At 42.3% G+C, this 18,588-nt stretch overlaps 1 protein-coding gene across 2 annotated transcripts; it reads right to left on the bottom strand.

Annotated features, from left to right (window-relative positions):
• Positions 1-952: 952 nt before the first annotated feature.
• On the bottom strand, positions 953-18,338 carry LOC144935833 (galactosylgalactosylxylosylprotein 3-beta-glucuronosyltransferase 2-like). 2 transcript variants are annotated; one of them, XM_078862627.1, is made up of 4 exons: positions 17,028-18,338; positions 12,691-12,835; positions 10,717-10,823; positions 953-2,138 (listed from the first exon to the last, which is right to left on the bottom strand). In XM_078862627.1, the coding sequence occupies exons 1-4, from the start codon at positions 17,556-17,558 to the stop codon at positions 2,052-2,054; spliced, it is 870 nt and encodes a 289-aa protein (XP_078718753.1). In that variant the 5' UTR covers positions 17,559-18,338; the 3' UTR covers positions 953-2,051. The 2 variants fall into 2 exon arrangements, with proteins under 2 accessions (XP_078718753.1, XP_078718752.1); XM_078862626.1 differs by having other exon boundaries at positions 954-2,138; positions 10,717-10,865; positions 17,028-18,314.
• Positions 18,339-18,588: the final 250 nt, after the last annotated feature.

Raw genomic sequence — 18,588 nt, 5'->3', positions numbered from 1 at the left:
TCAGTGGCAAGTAGTATCAACACTTTTTCTGGGCCTCCCCTATGCCTACTCAGCCTCGAGTGCGTAGAGTTCCTGGTGCAATTTTTTTTGCCAAATCGCAGCGGAATCAAAAAGCCGTTCAGCAAGGCCATTTCCTCAAATTACAGACCTATTTCTCCATGCCTCGGTCACGTGAAAGGAAAAGTACAGCCTCTGCATGTGTGGCGTGTAACGATTCTTCAGTGTGTCTCTTAAAATTGATTCTTATGCTCACATTGAATTGTGTAAAAAAACTATTTTAAATGTATACATTGCACGCAAATCATATATGTATGTTAATTGAGGGCTGATGGAGAGAATTACGCTCGAAAAAGGACTGAACAATAGGATAAATTATGCAAATGAGGTCGTACTAAATATTAAAGTGCAGCCCTGAAAGTACGTACTCATGCCACGTTTGCCAGAAGGCTTGAAGAACCCTTCAAGAGAGCCTTTCATGAGGCCAAACTGCGGCGACCTGCCAATCGACTAACTGCGGTTCATCCATTTACAATTTTGAGTGTAAGAGATTTAATACACTTTTACCATTGTTTCATCTTCTGACGTACCTTGGATTGTAAGCCCAGTGTGCAAACAATTGCACCGTGACAGCGTCCCGTCAATAATACTAATGAGACATTGAAAACGACGTGATACTGACACGCGGGGGATGAATCCGCTCAATGCCAAGATGGCCATCAAAATATTAACCTCATGCTGAAACCAACAGGGAAAATCTTCCTGGGGCACCGTGGGGAAAAAAAGCGTTTGATGGTAGTGGCTAGGCAAGCTTTTTCGCAAAAATTGGACGTGCAACTTTCCATTTAAGCCAGCTTGAGTTGGAGTAAGGTGAGGCACAACACTTGAGCAGACGGGCAGCAAAATACGGAGAGCGCTTTTACTGTAGTCATATGGACATTTCAGTGGAGGCCACTGGTCAACTAACAGTTATGGTTCAGACCTTGCATTGTTCACGCTCCTCCAAAAGCCACACGCACAATTAAGACGTTTGTTCTGCTGTGCGTCCGCCATCGTAGTCTCAGCAGTGGTCTTTATTTAAAAGGATCGTAGCAATGATGCATTGCTGTGGTGGGTGCGCTGAGCGTGACGTTGAGCTGACAAGGTCTCCAGTCATTCAGTCATTCTTCCCGTGCCTTTTTTTGTTTTCCACCCCCCGCTGCATGAGCCGATCACAAGACTTTGTAAGATTAGCTATTCGAAACACGTTTATAAGCCACAGAAGATGCATTTCACACGTTCCTTTCTCAACCCTGTAACTTTCCATAAAAATCATTTGCAATTACAATTTGTGTAATGTATTTAAAAAAATTCAAAGCTGGAAAGGAAGCAGAAAGCCAATATATGACAACAATCCATTATCACAGACTACCAGTTGTATCAAAAGACTTCCTTTAGCCGTGGGTTCTAATGTAAACTGTGCAAAATTTACATATAAATAGGATCATTTTCCATCTTACATGCAATATTAACTCTCTAAACTGTGCCACATAGGAACCAACATACGGTATGTACAATTATGTAATGACAATCAATGACACTCGTATTTCATCCTCCAGTGACAGATTTCATTAATATGTAGAGAATAATGGGACTCCAAACGTATTTTAATTAGGCTGAATTGTGCACATTCTAACATAGCCCTGAAGGGAATTGAGAAGGGGAAAAGGTGATCCATTTATCCCTTGTGAGGTTTACTTTGCATTTGTTGCCTTTTTCATTTTTCTTTCTTCCATTCAGTGTTTCAGCGTGAAGTCGTCAAGCGTCGCTTTCACATTAGTCCCGGCGATTTCTCAAGACAAAACTGGGAAGGGGCTTGAAACAATACGAGGTGGAGAGAGGGAAGGTGTGGCAAGTGGATTGGCATTCCAGTTGTTTTGGGAATTGGGGGAATTGCGCTTCAGCTTTATTAGGTCGTCCCAGCAGTGCAATAAGCATTATTTTTCTTCTTAAAAGTGAAACGTCGTCCATAAGGCAAAGGGGAAGAGTTTGCAGCTCGCCTGAGGTGCCCTCCGTCACACCTCGATATAAATCTTTTCCTGTTTATCTCGCGATTCATTGATAAGGTTTGCCTTCTCTGTCCGCGTGTGCCACACGAGAACCTGGAAAAGAGCAACGCTTCGAGTTAAACGGAGTCACAATTCGGGATGAATCGGGCAATGCAAACGTGTAAGTGTGGTGAGGGAGCGAGTTGGTCTATTGAGGGGGGAAATATGAGCTTACGTATACCTGAGAGCCAGAACATTTACTCTCAGAATGTGTAAACAACAAATGTATTTTTATTGGCTTTTAGCATGCATATTAACCATTAAGGTGGGGAATAGAAGAGCAATAATTTGACTAAAATGATCATGCATGTATATTCTTTGTGTCTTTCGGTAAAGCCACGTAGATAGAAAAATTAATCAAAATAATAATATCACGACGTTTCGATCGCAACGCAAGCAATCGTCTTCAGATGAAAAAAATGAACCAGTAAAAACAAAGTTTTTCACTATAAATCCTTTATATGCGTGGCATCGGATTTATTTTATTATTCATTTCTGTTTTTCTTGAGTAAGAGTTTCATTTTTATCACATTGGTATTTTACATGAAATATGAATTTTTTTTTTCCTAAAAAGTAAAACATTTTGGAAAATTTTTTCACGAAAATATATTGTCACGCACAACGAGTCTGTGTGCAAAATGTCAGCTCGATTGGATCACGGGAAGTGGGTTAAAAACGACCGAAAGATTTAAAAAGAGGGGGAAATCTGCCGAGGCAGGCTGTTTATAAAGGTTTAGAGATGGGCGGGGCAGCTAATGTTAATGTAGGAGAGGTCTGTGTAACCTGCAGTAGGTCTCCACCAATCAAAGAGCTGTTTACATATGGTTTAGAGATGGGCGGGCAACTAATGCCAGTGTGGGAGAGATACCACGGAGCTGTTGGGGGGTGGCCATTGTATTGTGAGCGATTAGCATGTCAATGGAAGAAATTTGAAGCTCGGCGAGAGCTCGAATAGCTGTCTTTTTAAAACGCTGTTAGGTATATGCACTGTAATTAATCTCAACGCAATTTTAATTTTCACCAAAATAACTTAAGTAAATGATGTCTTTCTCAAGGTATACATTTTCCTGAATATATTGTTTAATTTTTTTTTATTTTAATATACAGTAAGTACATGATTCACATCTCACCAGTAATATTATGGCCATTATGACAAGAAATAGTAGCCAATAGCCATTTTTGTTGCGTTTCTATGAAAATCAAATCTTCTAATTCTCACAGGACCGACAGTTATTAGCCATATAGGACATGAAATATTCTCCGGTATGCGACTGTGATCACCCAAACCGGACAATGAGTCTTACACGCGAATGAGGCATCACAGCGATAAGACTCTACGACTCCCGACGCAATTGTTTGACTCGAACCAACTCAATCCAAAATTATTCTTGTTGATCTACATCAACATCAGCCATACGAATAAGATGACCACGATAGTGGGCGTGGGTGTACGGATAAGAGTTTGCGCGCCCAACAGATTCCCATTGCAGCTCCGAGCTGGTGGCAATTTTACTAAAGGGGTTGGCGGCAAGGTGCAGGTAGTGTGGCGCGTGCAATGAGCGTCGCGCTTCTGTCTCAGTCACCCTTTGAGCCCCCACTCAACCAGCGGTCACCGTGCTCCCTTGCCCCATGCACCTTCCCGTGGAGTGCCGTTGTCGTACTCGCTAGGGTCGCCGCGATGTAATATTTCACGAGATGATGACAATTTTCACGTGATGAGGGATTGATGGATTTTCATGGTATCAGTTTTCCAATACATTTGTAATAGGATTTAGCATTTTTATAGTCTCGTTTTTTAAATCCTTTATATTAAGTTCGCGTGCTTGCTTGCTTGCTTAGGACCGTGCAAATCTTTCGGTCGTTTTTTAACCCACTTCCCGTGATCCAATCGAGCTGACATTTTCCACACAGACTCGTTGTGCCAGACAATTATTGTTCGTGAAAAAAAATTCCCAAAATGTTACACTTTTTAGGCAAAATTTTTTTATTTTACATATATTCAGATAGAACGCATTCATGGCTTTGGCTGAACGTCTGAGTGTAAGAGCCCAGAGCGTAACCCCTCCACAGGCCGTGGCGGAGTAGCGCAGTTGGTAGCGCCCTAGCTTCCCATGCCAAAGGTTGCGGGATCGATCCCCGCGTCCTCCACAGGCGAATATATTTTTAAATCCTTTATATTAAGTTCGCTGCCACGCATATAAAGGATTTATAGTGAAAAACTTTGTTTTTACGGGTTTACTTATTTTGCTTTGCTGTACTTCCAATATGAATTTAGGCCTGCCACTTGACAACCTATAACGCACTTGCTGTTAGTGACACAAGGAGTAATTAAACAATCAACCCAACTACAAAATTATAACCACTGAGCTGTCAATTTGATCCAGAATACATTGTTCTCAGCACTCAATTATTTAGCAAAAGCTATATATTTAGAAGTGTCAGTATTGTGCTTTTGTCGTTTCATAACTATTTGGTTAGGGAATAAAATAAAGAATAAACGAGCAATGGCAAATACAATATAACGACATTTTACAAAACATTATAATTATCACGCAGAAGGGAAATAATAAAATAATATAAATATAAAACAATAAAAATATTTATATTATTTTATTATTTCCCTTCTACGTCACTTTACCGAAAGAACCAAGAATATGAATCCCTGCAGTCACGAAAGCTTTAAATCAAAATTAAAATTATCGTGGACCTTATAGATATGTGATGTCTCCATATCACGAACCAAACTGCTCAATGTGGCGTTGCAAGGTGGCAATGCTGCGCTGTCTATGGTACCACCAGCAGCGATGCTTGAGATCAAGAGCAGTGCCTTCCTCGTAATCCATGGGCGAGCAGGGAAATTGGTGCTGCCTCAGGTAGTAAAAGGTGAGCCAGCGCCATTCTATTTATACGGCTATTCGCTTCAAATTGTTATCACATAATTCACTGTTATTGGCCGCATTGAGCATTTGGAATAGCTAAAGTTATGCCACTTCAGGTGGTTGTGACAAGTGAAACATCCAGTCTGGGCTCGCAGACTAATGGTGCTAAACATTTCTGAAATTCATTTCCATTGTACGCGCGTAGTATTTCGCACCAACACCCCCGGACAGCCAGCGCATGTGTCGGCTCTATCCATTGTTTTTTATTATGAGGGTCGTCGCCGTAAGGCAATACTACAATTGACCATACAGGACAAGGTCCACGATAATCGTATCGTCCGTTTTGCTAATTATCGTGACCGTTTTTTCGACATCCTTTATTCTGGCAAAATAAATGTCAAATAATAAAAACAACAATTAGATATATGCACGAAACATGCTTGTTTTCCCGCACCACAGCTTACAGTGAGCCTGAACTATTGCAGTAGTTGATGTAATTAGTTATTTCTCGCATCGGTGACAGCGTGTGCGTATTAAGCATTATAGGTTGCGAAGTTGCAAAAGCAGTTCACTCAACATAATAAACCTTTGAGTCATCTTTATTTGTAATGGAAAGACAGCAATACACAAAAAACAATACAACAAAACTGCTAAATGCTAATACAAAGTTCTAGGAACCGGATATCATGGTACTGTAATTGTTATATTGTGAAAATTTATATCATATTGTGGAAAATGAAATCGTCACAACCGTAGTGATTGTGTGGTGGGCATAGCATGGAAGGGGGCAAGGCGTTACCGGCTAGGCCATTATGAGGATCTGAATGTGGTACTTGGAAGCAGCTAGCAAGGGCGCAGACATGACACCTCATTTGGCATTGGCAGAGAAGTGAATGTTGACAAATAATAGTCTTTTTTTACATACATTTTCTGGATGAGGAAAACCACGGGTATGTTATTTTTGTTGGGTAAAAAAAGTGTTACAAAGATTCTTAACACGTAATATTTAATTAAGCAAGTATACGTGATCAGCTGCTTTGTTGTTTTCAGTGAAATATGAGGGAAAACAAATGGAGTCCCTTTGGACCCTGATAATTTTCACGTTTTATTTGAAATTGAGCCAATTTAAGATACAGAAACTGTACATATTGTTATTCATTAAAAAAAAACTCACATTAGTATGCTGTGAAAATGTAATACTATGATGTCACATTCGATTGCGGGTAATATATTTAAATAACAAACAGACAAGGAATGTCATAAAATGAAACTACAACATTTTAGTCCATCAACCTAACGCCCTTGTAGACTAATTGTTACTGGCATAATTTAAGGCCTGTATCCTGACTCAAATGATATTCCAGAAGCGAACATGCTATTTCCATTGCTAGGAAATATGTCCATGCATCCATTCGTCAATCTGTTCGTCCAACTTCACATGCGTTTAACGAGTTGATTAACAAAACCCCTAAACCATTTGTAATGCAGTTTATCTGACAATATACAAATATCAATGGCCAAAATAGACAGGGTAAAACAAAGGTTTTTTTAGTTATTAAAGGTCCCATTTTGCATGCAAGCAATAAAACTTGTGTCCCTTGATGTACGCATGTGCACCTAATGCATGCTTCATGAGACATTGGTATTTGCCTCTATCTGTGCACAACTCTCTTTGAAGAGTCAATATCCTCATTTGAAATGGCTTCCAGCTTATTTAATTTGTATGTAGTGAAACATGTTTGGTTTGTTATTTTACTAGCATGTTGTTTTTAGGTAATATTATTGGATTTAATTCACAATAATATTACGCATGCACCACAGCATTGGTTTAGTTTTCAGTTAATAATACAAAGAAAACAGCAGGAAATTTTCAGTCTGTTTTTTTCCAAAGATAAATACGAATTATATTTTTCATTGCCAATGAAAAAAGGTACATGGGTTGGGCGTGTAATTGTTCACGTATTTTTCTCATTTTAGTCACGATACGATATTTCACGTATATAGCAATTGTCATCACAACAATGAAGGGCTAAGGCCATTTTAGCAAATAACAATTACAGAGCTTATATAATGTAATGGTCCAACGATTTTTCTTAAAGTTTTTATTTTATTTAAAATAAAGCGCAAGAGAGGATTTTTTTGTCAGCATTTGTAAAAAAAAACTGTTACACTAAAAAAAACAATTATGCATTTTTTCTGAGTAAACGTGACATCATTTTGCAACATTAATAATGTTACATATGTCATAAAGGACCTATTTATTTATATAAAAAATAGAGGACAATGTGGCTGTTTTTTTGTGAAAATAAATAGCAGTATTTAACATTATTGGGTTTTAACGTAGTTTTTTTTCAATATAGGTATATTAACCATAAAGACTAATTTATTGTGAATATTCACTTAAATATAATGAGCATAAAATTAGGTCGTTTGTCATAAGGTCGCTTGTGGCCAATGAAACAGGTTAGTATTTAATCACCAAAATTAGATAACAAAATTTTTTTGGCGATAAGTATATATTTTATATCATAACATAACTTCTTTGTTATTCTGAAGCTGGCTGAAGGCTTCCTCCACACCATACTGGTCAATGTGGGTTCGTGAAAGAGAGGCTAAGGACTGCATTAGTTGACACTTAGCATTTAGATGTCACTCAGTGTAATGGGCCACGGTGCCATTTTTCTGAGATTGTCACAACCATGTAGATAGTAATTATTATTTTATATACATATTGAAACAGTTTTCGTATGATAACTAGACAATTATTTACAGCAAAAACACAATTTATGGAAATGTTATTGGCCATTTTTTTTATGAAACATAAATCACAGACCTTTTGTAGATGTTTAAGATTTAGTTTTTTTAACGTTTTTTTCAGAAAAATATTTTTAGTGATAGTTTGGCAAAAGCCATTGGCCATCCCTCACTACCATGCAACAATACACCTAGACCTTGCAACAGGATCTGATTAATCACTCTTCATTCGACATCCTCTTGGGTGTGTTCACTCCTTTAGCTGCCACTCCATCATCAGTCTTGACCACCGGTGATGATTTCCTCTTCCAGCAATGTTCTACCCACGCTAACTTACTTCTCTTAACAGTCATTTGAATGCCTCTAACTTGACTCTAACTCGCACGTATTTTCAAATTCATGTGATCCGCTTAGGAAGATATTGGAGCGATGCACTCTTAAATCTAAATCGAAAACTAATTTCTTTACAAATGATCTTTGAGTTTAGTTTGTTGTCCTTCCCCCACACCTCTGATTAGCATGGTTGGCGACGTATGGTGCGAAAGAAGTTCAACATACATACCTCGCCATACTTCTTGGTGCACTTTTTAGAAATATTTCCTTTTTTCTTTGTCAATGTCTATCCAGGTAATTGACACTGATTCAAACACGTTATTCTTCAGGAACATTGCTATGTTTATGTTCATTGCTAAGTTTAGTTTTCCAACCGACCTCGTCAGCCTCTTGATTTAATGTTTTATCCAAGTCTACTTTCTATAACTACATTGGATGTGTACTTTAATGCTCACATGCATTCCAAGTCCCACTTTACAGCGTTCTTCAATAATTTCACATCGTTCATAACTCACCATCCACTCAGAAATGGCTCATATCTTATCCAATTATGTTCATGCCACTATTACTGCAATGTAATTTTCAGGACATACATTGTGATGTCGCCATGGATAACTTTGGCAAAATCTATCTCCTTGTCTTACTCCCTTATAATACATACGTGTATTTTCATGAAATCTCAGTGTTGCTGTTGTATTTTTGTAAATGGTTCAAAAGTATATTTTATTTGAGGCCTCGGTTTGTGATATCTTGGATGATTATGTCAGTTTTCACGAATACAAATGCCATTTAATTGTCTACTAAGGCCATGAATAATGGAATTTGATATTCATTTGTATTTCTCATAATCTCGGTACATATATATATGTGTGTGTGGTCACTGGTAAACCTGGCTTTCTCGTGATTAGTTTGCCTTTCCATTTTTGGTTATGATTTTACAATAATATCAGTGGACAATGAATACATTTTGAGTAAGAACCCAACCGGTATTGATTTTTTTTAAATCAGTGAATAATGTAATAATTGAGTCCTTGTCCTGTGATTGGGGCATTTCATTTCTCTGTATATATGTAGGTCGTTAATTCTGTGTGAACAACACAGTTTAAATGTAACGAAAATAAGAAAAACGTGTGGTTTGTCTGGGTGTATCATCAGTGTGGGTTGTAATTGGAAACTGCACAATTCCTGACCAATCCCATCTACTTATTTGAGAGAGCGGCTTCATATTTCTACAATTGAATACGATCAAAATGAAAATCAGATTGTAACAAAATTATTACATTGGGTTACGTCCAATCTACTATTTTTTATAAGGTTGACATTCATTGATTTTTACATTAAAGGAAACACTAATAATAACGCACTATAAAATACATTCACCATCTGTCCATAACACATAAACTAAGATTTAATAAAACTAATTGTTTTTTACGTGTCTAAATATTAATATTGTGATTCAATTGTGGCAGAGAAAAACTAAATGGTAACCATAATTAAACAGTCGATATAAAATAGCAATCAGTACTTTACCTTATCCTTGCTTGCAAGCATTGCAATTATGTCCATGCTTACAATGTCTGCGAACATGTGACTACCAATCAGCCAGCTATGAATATTCCATTGCCAAGATTCGACATCACAAATTAATGCCCAGATATCGACTGTTGCTGTCTCACTCGTTCGTTTTTTGGCGTCTTTCTCCTTCTCATTAGCCTTAATGTAACATTTGCACATAATTAACATCGATTACAGAGACTGCAATCGTTTCTCACACACTCAATTCCACGCATGCATAATCCGATTAATCGATTCCGGTTCAAGAATTGATCACAGCCCCATTGTTGAGTGGGCCACGTGATTGTATTAAAAATCCACTGACCTTACACCCCATAGTGGTTGTTATATTGCTTTTTAACAATTTCTTTTTTATTTTACTACAATTTGTAACTAAATAAATGGCAGAGCTTAGCATATTGGCTTTTGTCTTTAAAATATTGCCTCATGACTGTGTTTCTACCAATCAGCCAGCTATGACTCATTCTAAAAAAGGTGTCGGTTTTGTTGCCAAATAAAAGGGTAAAAAAAAACAATTATCATATTTTGCTACTGGCAAAGGAGGTTCCAATGGAATATTGCCTCACTTTTTATTCAATGTTTCCGTTTTTAAAATATGGCCAAACATCAGCCATGTTTTGAGAAGAAACAAAACTGCCATGGTGTCAGTAAGGATTCTATTTCCCTTGTTTCATATTTTAATTTATAATAGCATGTTGTTTAATTTTATCTCAATATTTTTATGAAATTGACAGCGTATGCGAGTTAATTTAATTTCGGGGAATGTTTTTTAATATGTTTGTTTTGGGTTAGTATGTGATTTTTTGAAGTAAAACATTCTCATCCACTTTTTAACTAGCATTTATATTTCTAATTTACTTCTACTATCATATATTTAGCAAGTATAACTTGATTCATCAAAATTGTATCACTAAAAAATAGAATTAATTATTATATCCATGCAAAAAAATACATTATAGTGGCTCAAAAGTAATTGTAAACATGAATAATTTTGCATAAATTTACTGAATATTCAGCATGCATCTTTCACGCTTTTTTGATATGTAATTACATTAAAAAATGTTTTTTTGTTTAAGTAGCGAGCGTCTCACCTTGGTGCAGTTATCTGCCTTGGGCTCCAGCTCCTCCATGGTGGTGATCTGCTTGAGGAAGTCGGACTCCTGCATGCCGGGCTGCGAGCCTCTCCTCTTGAACACGGCTTTCGGGTTTAAGAGAAGGACCTCCAGATTGACTGCAAATCCTGGTGGGCAAAGACTACCACTTTGTTGGATGTTTGACTGTGGACCATGATAGTAATTATTGTGATGATGAGTATTATTATTATTTCTCTACATCTCAATGTTGTTGTTACATCACCATCAGTGGTGTCCTCAGGTCCAATCTTTAACAAGTTGATAATACGTTAACAAGGTTTACAACAATAGTTCCGCCTGCAGCTTGACCAGCAGGGGGCGAGGTTCTGAGAGAGCAATTTCGTGAAGCGGTCACACACGGTTATACGGCATTGTCCATCAGGTTATGACTTCATAGTTATATTCACCATTGCCATATGTAATATCGAGTGCAGCACAATGCATTAAAATAAATCTATACACGTGGATATTACCTGCTATGGCGTGCGGATCACAAACAGTGACTTTGACGCAGATAACGAATTAAAAGCTGAAAGATGTGTAAGGAAGTAAGTGTAGGGAGAATCATGCTTGGAATAACACAGAGAGACAGAAATCGGAACACGTGGATCACAGAGCGTACACAAGAGAAATGGCCTTGGGCAGGACGAGTCGCAAGAAGGGATCATGGCCGGTGGTCGAGATAAATGATGGAGTAGCAGCCAAAGAAAGGAGGACACCCGAGAAGACGTCCACCGTGAAGATGGAGCGAAAAAATTAGCTCGTGTGCCGAAGCTCGATAAAGATTGTTGCGTAGCGTGATCATGAGAGATGGTGATGGCTTTGGGGAGGCCTTCATTGAGCGGATGATAATTATTCAAAATGAATTGTATTCGTTAACTCGGACGAGATTGGCGTTGTGGGTTTAGCACGTAAACATTGGTTATCCCTCAACCCAGCTCAGATTAAACAAATATGTCCATCATCGTCATCAGCCATAGTCTATCCTCTGCAGGATGAAAGGCACCCCCATGCCGTCACTATTCATTGAGGTTCAGAAGCAATGCTCCGATCTAACTCACTCCCGCACACAAACGAATGGATTAGCAGCTGTGGAGAATACCAGTCCGTTACTATACATCGTCTTCAACTAAGCGCTAGAGCAAGAACATAAATATCCTATTTAATATCATTAGTCAACATAACTGTTCAAACCCGCTGAATGTGAACGTGTCTAGAGGATTGTTACATTTACATGTTTTATTCCAGGATCAAATATACTTGGTGATTTTTACAGTTGCACTGAGGATAACATCGCCATGGAAAAAATGCACCTTTCCCGCTGAAAAACAAGGTCAAGAAGGGGTGAGCACGAAAGGGGGGCCTGAGGTTGAAAGGAAAAGGCAAGGGATGCAAGGGTGATACGGGCTGGCTGATGAGTGATCAATATTTGCAAGGATAAAGAGGGCAGGGTAGGGCCTAAGCCAAGCATAGCGGCTTTGTCGCTATTCAACACTGCAGACAAAGCAATGCTGCACGACACATATACAAAGATTAATGCAGTAACGTGCAGAGAGATAGACTAAGGCACCTTTATTGGTATTGGGATTCTTTTGTAATTGTGCCAGGCTCAACGACTAAAGACACACCTCTAAGATGATTAAGGTGCAATGTTAATGAATGGTATCAAGAGCGGAATGGCCATGGGAAATCAAGAACAGCGCATTGCGGCTTTATACAATTCATATGAGAATGTAGCTGTGTTGCCTTACAGCACGTTGTTGCTCTATACGACGCGCTTAGGATAATGTAAATGCACTGATGAATTTCAGAACCATGGACAGCGCACTGACGGACAACATGAGCCTGACAAGCGTTCCTCCCTCCCTCCCCCCCATACGTTTCCACATTAAGGCAACCCGAGCGAGTGAAGGAGCACGAACTTCGACGAACCTGCCATATCGGTGGCGAAGGGCCGGTCGGGCCGCCAGCCCGTGTACCACCCCACGACGCGGCCTCTCTCCACCAGGGGCCGCTCGTAGCGCCGTCCGCCCACGAGCCCCACTGGCCACACGCCCACCTGGTGGACGCTGCGAATCTGCGGGACAGAGAGAGAGAGGATGAAGAGGCGGAGAAGGAGGCTCAAGTTGAGTACCGGGAGCAGCGGAGAAAGCGGATACGAGCCACACCTTCTGCTCACGTACTGTCGTCTAGTGTCGTGCCCAGCTCGTGGGCAGCGAGAGGAGCTTCAGCACTGATCCTGCCCTAAATCATATTCCCGTGTAGAGTTTACTCTATACAGGGTGCCCCAAGAGTTAGGACATATTGGGTTGTTATATGTCTTTTAACCAATCACATAGGACGTTTTCATTTATATGAAAATAATTGAAATTGACTTCCATTGACATGAATGCACGCATGGGTTCTGTTTTGAAATGAATTTAGGACTGTTTTAAAGATTACCGGTGTAATCCTTGAACATCCATCAATTGCGTTTTGTCTCAATTCGTTCAGAGTTCTTGGTCGAGTTTTATAAACAACTGCTTCGAGGTGACCCCACAGGGAGAAGAAACTGTGATGTCAATAATGATCATAGATAAAATATCAACTCAACTTAAGGGATAATCGATTAAACATTTTAACGGCAGTGTTAAACTAAATTAAATAATCCTACCTTTCGTGACTTTTGGGCCATTGTGGATCTCTCGTTCCCATTCAGCCTTACACTCCAGTGTAAGTTTACATGTTGATAAGTATTATCTGGGATTTTGCCATCGGGTAATATCATTCTGGACTTCCGAACCGAAAAGTGCGCTAAACGTCCCTGCCTCTGTTCAAGCAGCAGTAGAAATGGCGACACCACATTAAGTCTAACGACAGGTCGCGTGACGGGAGGTGAAATGTGTGTACTCCGAAGCCGTCTCGCCAGCGTGGAAGAGTAGGCCAAACACACTGAGCTCCATCTAGTGGAGATCTTTTTGCCAACAGTGGCATGAGCAAGGAATTGCGGCGTTGCACCTTTACATAAATATAAGCGTGACATGTTACTTGATCAACCGCGAAGAGCTGCATGTGACTGATATAACCAAAGTCACGCTTTTGAGCAATTTCTGTCTTATTAACGCATTGTTTAAGATATGACATTTGACGCTATGCAACTGCACTCGTCGCGAGAAGGGATAGTGACCGATGGTCAATAATAATTACGAAGTTTCAACCAATGAAGAGAACAACGCGTCCGAGAGAGAGGACGCCCATTGAGGAGATGAAGCGATTAATTCATTCATTTAATGTGCAGGATTTGGATGGTTTATTTCATCGCGGGATCACGAGTGGTGGTGGTGGTGGTGGCGGCGGCTTGGGAAGTCATTCATCCAGCAGTGGACTGACCATACCATGGCTAATGCTATGAAAACTGTGGACTTCGCGGTACAGTATATAGCTATCAAGAGCAATAGATAGTACGGATGTTGTAACCCTGTGATGATATACCGCCCGCTAAGCCTCGCTGGTTTCAGAGCGCGGTTGCAGAAATTGGTTCTTTTTTTTGTCTACAGCGGTTGTTCATTAAAAAAAAAGTCGATGAGCGTGGCTACGACGCGATTGCGTAATAAACAACCTTACCGGGATGCTTCAGAATGGGCCAAATTAAGCATGTAGGCGCAATTCAAACGCTCCGTGAGATTAGCGTACATTTGCAGCATGTTCCACTCCACATGAGCATTGCATTTTTTTGATGCACATTGTAAAAAAAAAGCTGTTGCAGATTGTGTTTTGAATGTTCTTTTATGTGCGTGTCTCTTGATCCATACACTGAGCGGTGACGCAGTGGCGAGCGCACTGTGCTACAACCCCCACCAATAAACAGTGGCGACAATTCGAACGGGCCCTGGTCTTCCCGAAGGTCGACTCAGCCTGAAATGAGGTTGCGGTGTGTAAACATCAGCATTGGAAGACAAAGGCGGCCGGGTGTGGTGTCGTGTGTAGTGTGCCGTGCCAGCCTTCATGGGTTGTTCGCTAACAGTACGTTAATAGCTATATGGGGGATCTCTGTCTGTACACTGAGCTGTAAGTATTACAATGCGCATGACTAAGTTCTCGAGAGGATTGCAGTGTGAACGTGCGTGGATACGTTGTGGTATGCATGCAGCAAGCAACACATTCACACTCAGTGACAATGCGATGAGTACATTCGTTCACACTAAAATTTGACCCATCGTGGATTTTCACATGCATTGTGTGTATATATAGTGCGTGTAAAACACGCTCCGTTGTTAGAGACTGCTATCCGCGTGCAGTTTGTGTTGAAATGAAAGCGTATATATTCGTGTCTCTGATTTCCTGGCTGGCGTCGTTCAGGGTCTGTTTATTAGTCTGCGTGCATACTTAAATGACCTGGGTCCGATTGCCGCTCACGGCCAACACCAGTGACGATTATCGCAACCGGCCCTGGGCCTCCCCGAGGTCGACTCAACCTCAAATGAGTACCTGGTGCGGTGTGAAAACATCGCCACGAGGGAGACAAAGGCGGCCTTCATCAGTGTTCACTAACGGCACTTGTCCCAGCAGTCTGTTAAGGCTATACGGGAGGTCTTTGCCTCTTGTTATACTTAAACGAATGCCTGACTTTACATAGGCAAATGTCGCATGATGTAGCTGCTCACCCCGAGCTATAAATGTCCTGATCGTGGCATTGTCTTTGTGCCGTTCGCCTTTTGGCGTCCTCTGGTCTAACACTGTTTGAGACGAGGCTCAAAAGAAAACTGTCTCTGGTGTGGACCAAACAGTTTCAAAGACAATGCCATATATTGTATCAGAGCATGTTTTTTTTTGTTTGCATGTTCATCACAAGTACGTGTGATTAATGCAGACAAGGTTCTGTGAAAAATTATTCTTTTTGGTGTTTTAACATCTTAACACCTGCTTTATTGCTAGAAATGGTACAAGCTTTTGTAATAGACATAGGCACTGGGGAGACAAAGGCGACCGGCCGTGGTGGTGGACACCCACCCCCTCGTGTGCCGTGCTGGCCTTAATCGGAACTCACGAACAGCACTTGACCCAGCAGTCTGCGTTAAAGGTTATTCGGGATGGGGGGGTCTTTGTCTTTGTGTACACTTGAGCAGTCTTGCTTGAGCCTGGACTCTTTGTGCGAAGTGCACATCGCGTGTATCTACGCCCCCGAACGCGTCCGAGAGGACTTCAACCTGCTCGGTTGTTAGATTTTCCTCGCAAGATCGAGAGAGATGTGGCGACATCTCGGAGAGGAGGTCTTCGTCCAGCAGTGGAGTGATCATTTCTAGATATGAAGCTTTCGTAACTGCAAGGATTCATAGTTTTTTTTTCCGGTAAAATCACGTAGGTAAAAATAAATAATAAAATAGATATAATAATAGAAATAAAATAAATCATGGAGTGATCATGGCTGACAATGCAATGGATGTCCCCCACTTTTAGCCCAGGTTTTATTGTGTGAAATATCATATAATAGGTATGTCTATTGGTTTACGCGTGTATTAGGGAGCCAATGGAGAAATGCACTTTTAAATCTAGATTGAAAACTCTTTTTTTTAGAACCCCTGATTGCGTTTAGTTTGTTGTCCTTCCCCGCACCTCCGATTAGCACGGTTGGCTACGTACGGTGCCAAAGAAGTTCACACATACATATAAACATGCGAAGTACGTATGTCGGTAAGAGTGTGTGTGTGGAAATACGTCTGTTAGATAACTTAGCGTGGCTCTAGCTGCAGACTATACGTGATCCAGCTGTATTTATCAGTATGTAAGGTCTATAGGGGTTACGTGCATTCTCTTCTGTCCCATGGCCTCGTGCAAGAGCCTCAGGCTGTGCGTGTGTGCGGCGCATGAAATAAACGGCGTGTGTGTTATGAATTACAGGAGTACTACAATAACAATGCACAGTTGTTTGCTAATCGATAGATCAAGGACGTCCCCCAACTTGTCGATCGTGGGAGTTGTTTTGACCATACTTCACCACGCAGGTTAGTGCGGGGTGGTTGGTCAAGGGGTGCAGAAGACCGGTTTAGATAATCACTCTGCATTGACCGTCAGCCGGGGTCTACAGCAAAATTCATAGTGTGCGGTGCGGTGCGCTAACCGCTGCACCACCGCTCAACGTCACGTAGCGTATGTGGATGCATTGCGTGAGTGGCGCATGCCCGTTATGTCGAATATCTGCACGCTGCACATGCATGGCAGTCTATACATCACGCGTATTCTAGACTGTGTGTGTAGCATGTTGCATGTTGTATGTGTGTCAGTGCTCTCGCCTCGTGGAAGAGCTCCAGGCTGTAGGTGTTGTCGTCGTCCGCGAAGAACACGACCCCCCGGTCGCGGGACGCGGCTCTGTTCCTCCGCAGCCACTTGAGGCCCTCGTTGCGCTGCTCCGTGGCCCTGGGCTGCCCTGCTCGCTTGAACCTCCTCGGCGTGGCCACGTTGAGGTGCGTGTGCGCCACGCCGCAGCCGGCCAGCAGGGCGCCCACCAGGGCCGTTTTCTGGCCAGAGTCCTCCACCACGAGCCAGTGGAAGCGCGGCACCTGGCGGAACGTGTTGGCCAGCCGCGTGAGCTCGGCCTTCTGCACGGCGCGGCTGTACGTGGGAGTGATGCAGTACACCACGGGGACGAGCGGTCTGCTGCTGCTGCTGCTGGCGTTGCAACACTCGTTCCTCGGGGGGCCCCGCGCGTGGTGGAAGTAGCCGTGGCGCAGCCGGCTCTTGCTCAAGTCCAAGTCGCTGACCAGGATCACGACCAGGACCCAGGGGAAGACCACCAGCAGGCGGCTGTAGACGTACGATTTCATCGTCCCGACGGCGGCTTGGTGCGCGGCGGCTGGCGGCGGTGCGCGCTGCTGCTCATCGTAGGCGCGTGGCGATGCTCATGCGTAAAAGGCGCCTCCTTCATGCTCTTCTTCCACGGCGGTTGTTGGGAGACGGAGCTCTGCTTCTGGTTGATGGTGTCTTCTCGAGAATCTCGTCTTGTTTGTGTGTGTGTGTGCGTGTGTACATATATACACACGCACACACAAACACAAACGCGCAAACAAAACCACAAGGTTCCCCCCCCCCCCTCCCAAAAAAATAATTCTCCACGCCTCGTCCCCCAATTTCCCTCCGACCGCTCAGTTCAGCCGCGTATCCCGAAGAGCTGTGCACACGCACGGCTGATGTTGGATTTGTTCCGTCGCACTGTTGATATGATGTGCAGCAACAACAGCAGCAGCCGTAGCAGCAAGAGCCCAAATAGCCACCGAAAAGCTGATCTCCTCTTGAAACGTGCCTCTGTCGTTGGTAGCAGCTGGCATCCCCAACCCCACTTCACAAAAAAAAAGATATAACAAAACAGCCGAACAAAATACACACACAAAAACTGCGCCCGCTGATCGACTCGGTGCCGTAGATCTCCGCGCGTCTCTTCCACCGTGCGTGCATGCGTTGTGGGGGAGGGGAGGAGCGCCGCTCGTACGAGCTCGCGGGGTGCGTGAACGACCTTACAATGCACGAGTGGGAGCGCCTTTTATACACGAGACGCGCGGCGGTGCTGGGGCCGAGCACCCCCCCCCCCCCCCCGATATGCGCGCCGCTGCCGACGCTAGCTGGCGCGCAGAGCCCACGAGCGACGCAGGCAGGAGGGGCAACAGCCTCCTCGCACCCGCTCCATCTACGCAGCTCATCCACAAATTGCACCACCCCCCAACACCAGCACCACTTCCTCGCTCGCTCGCAATGCACGCACGCTCGCCACCCCTGACAACTAGCGTTCTCTCACGATCATCCCCAACATTACCATTCCACCACTGACATTCCAGCGCTGCTATCCTTATTCCACTGCCA

This window comes from Lampetra fluviatilis, chromosome 14 (assembly GCF_964198595.1).
Source record: "Lampetra fluviatilis chromosome 14, kcLamFluv1.1, whole genome shotgun sequence".
Taxonomy (NCBI): Eukaryota; Metazoa; Chordata; class Hyperoartia; order Petromyzontiformes; family Petromyzontidae; genus Lampetra; species Lampetra fluviatilis.
This window is presented reverse-complemented; position numbering and strand designations above follow the sequence as displayed.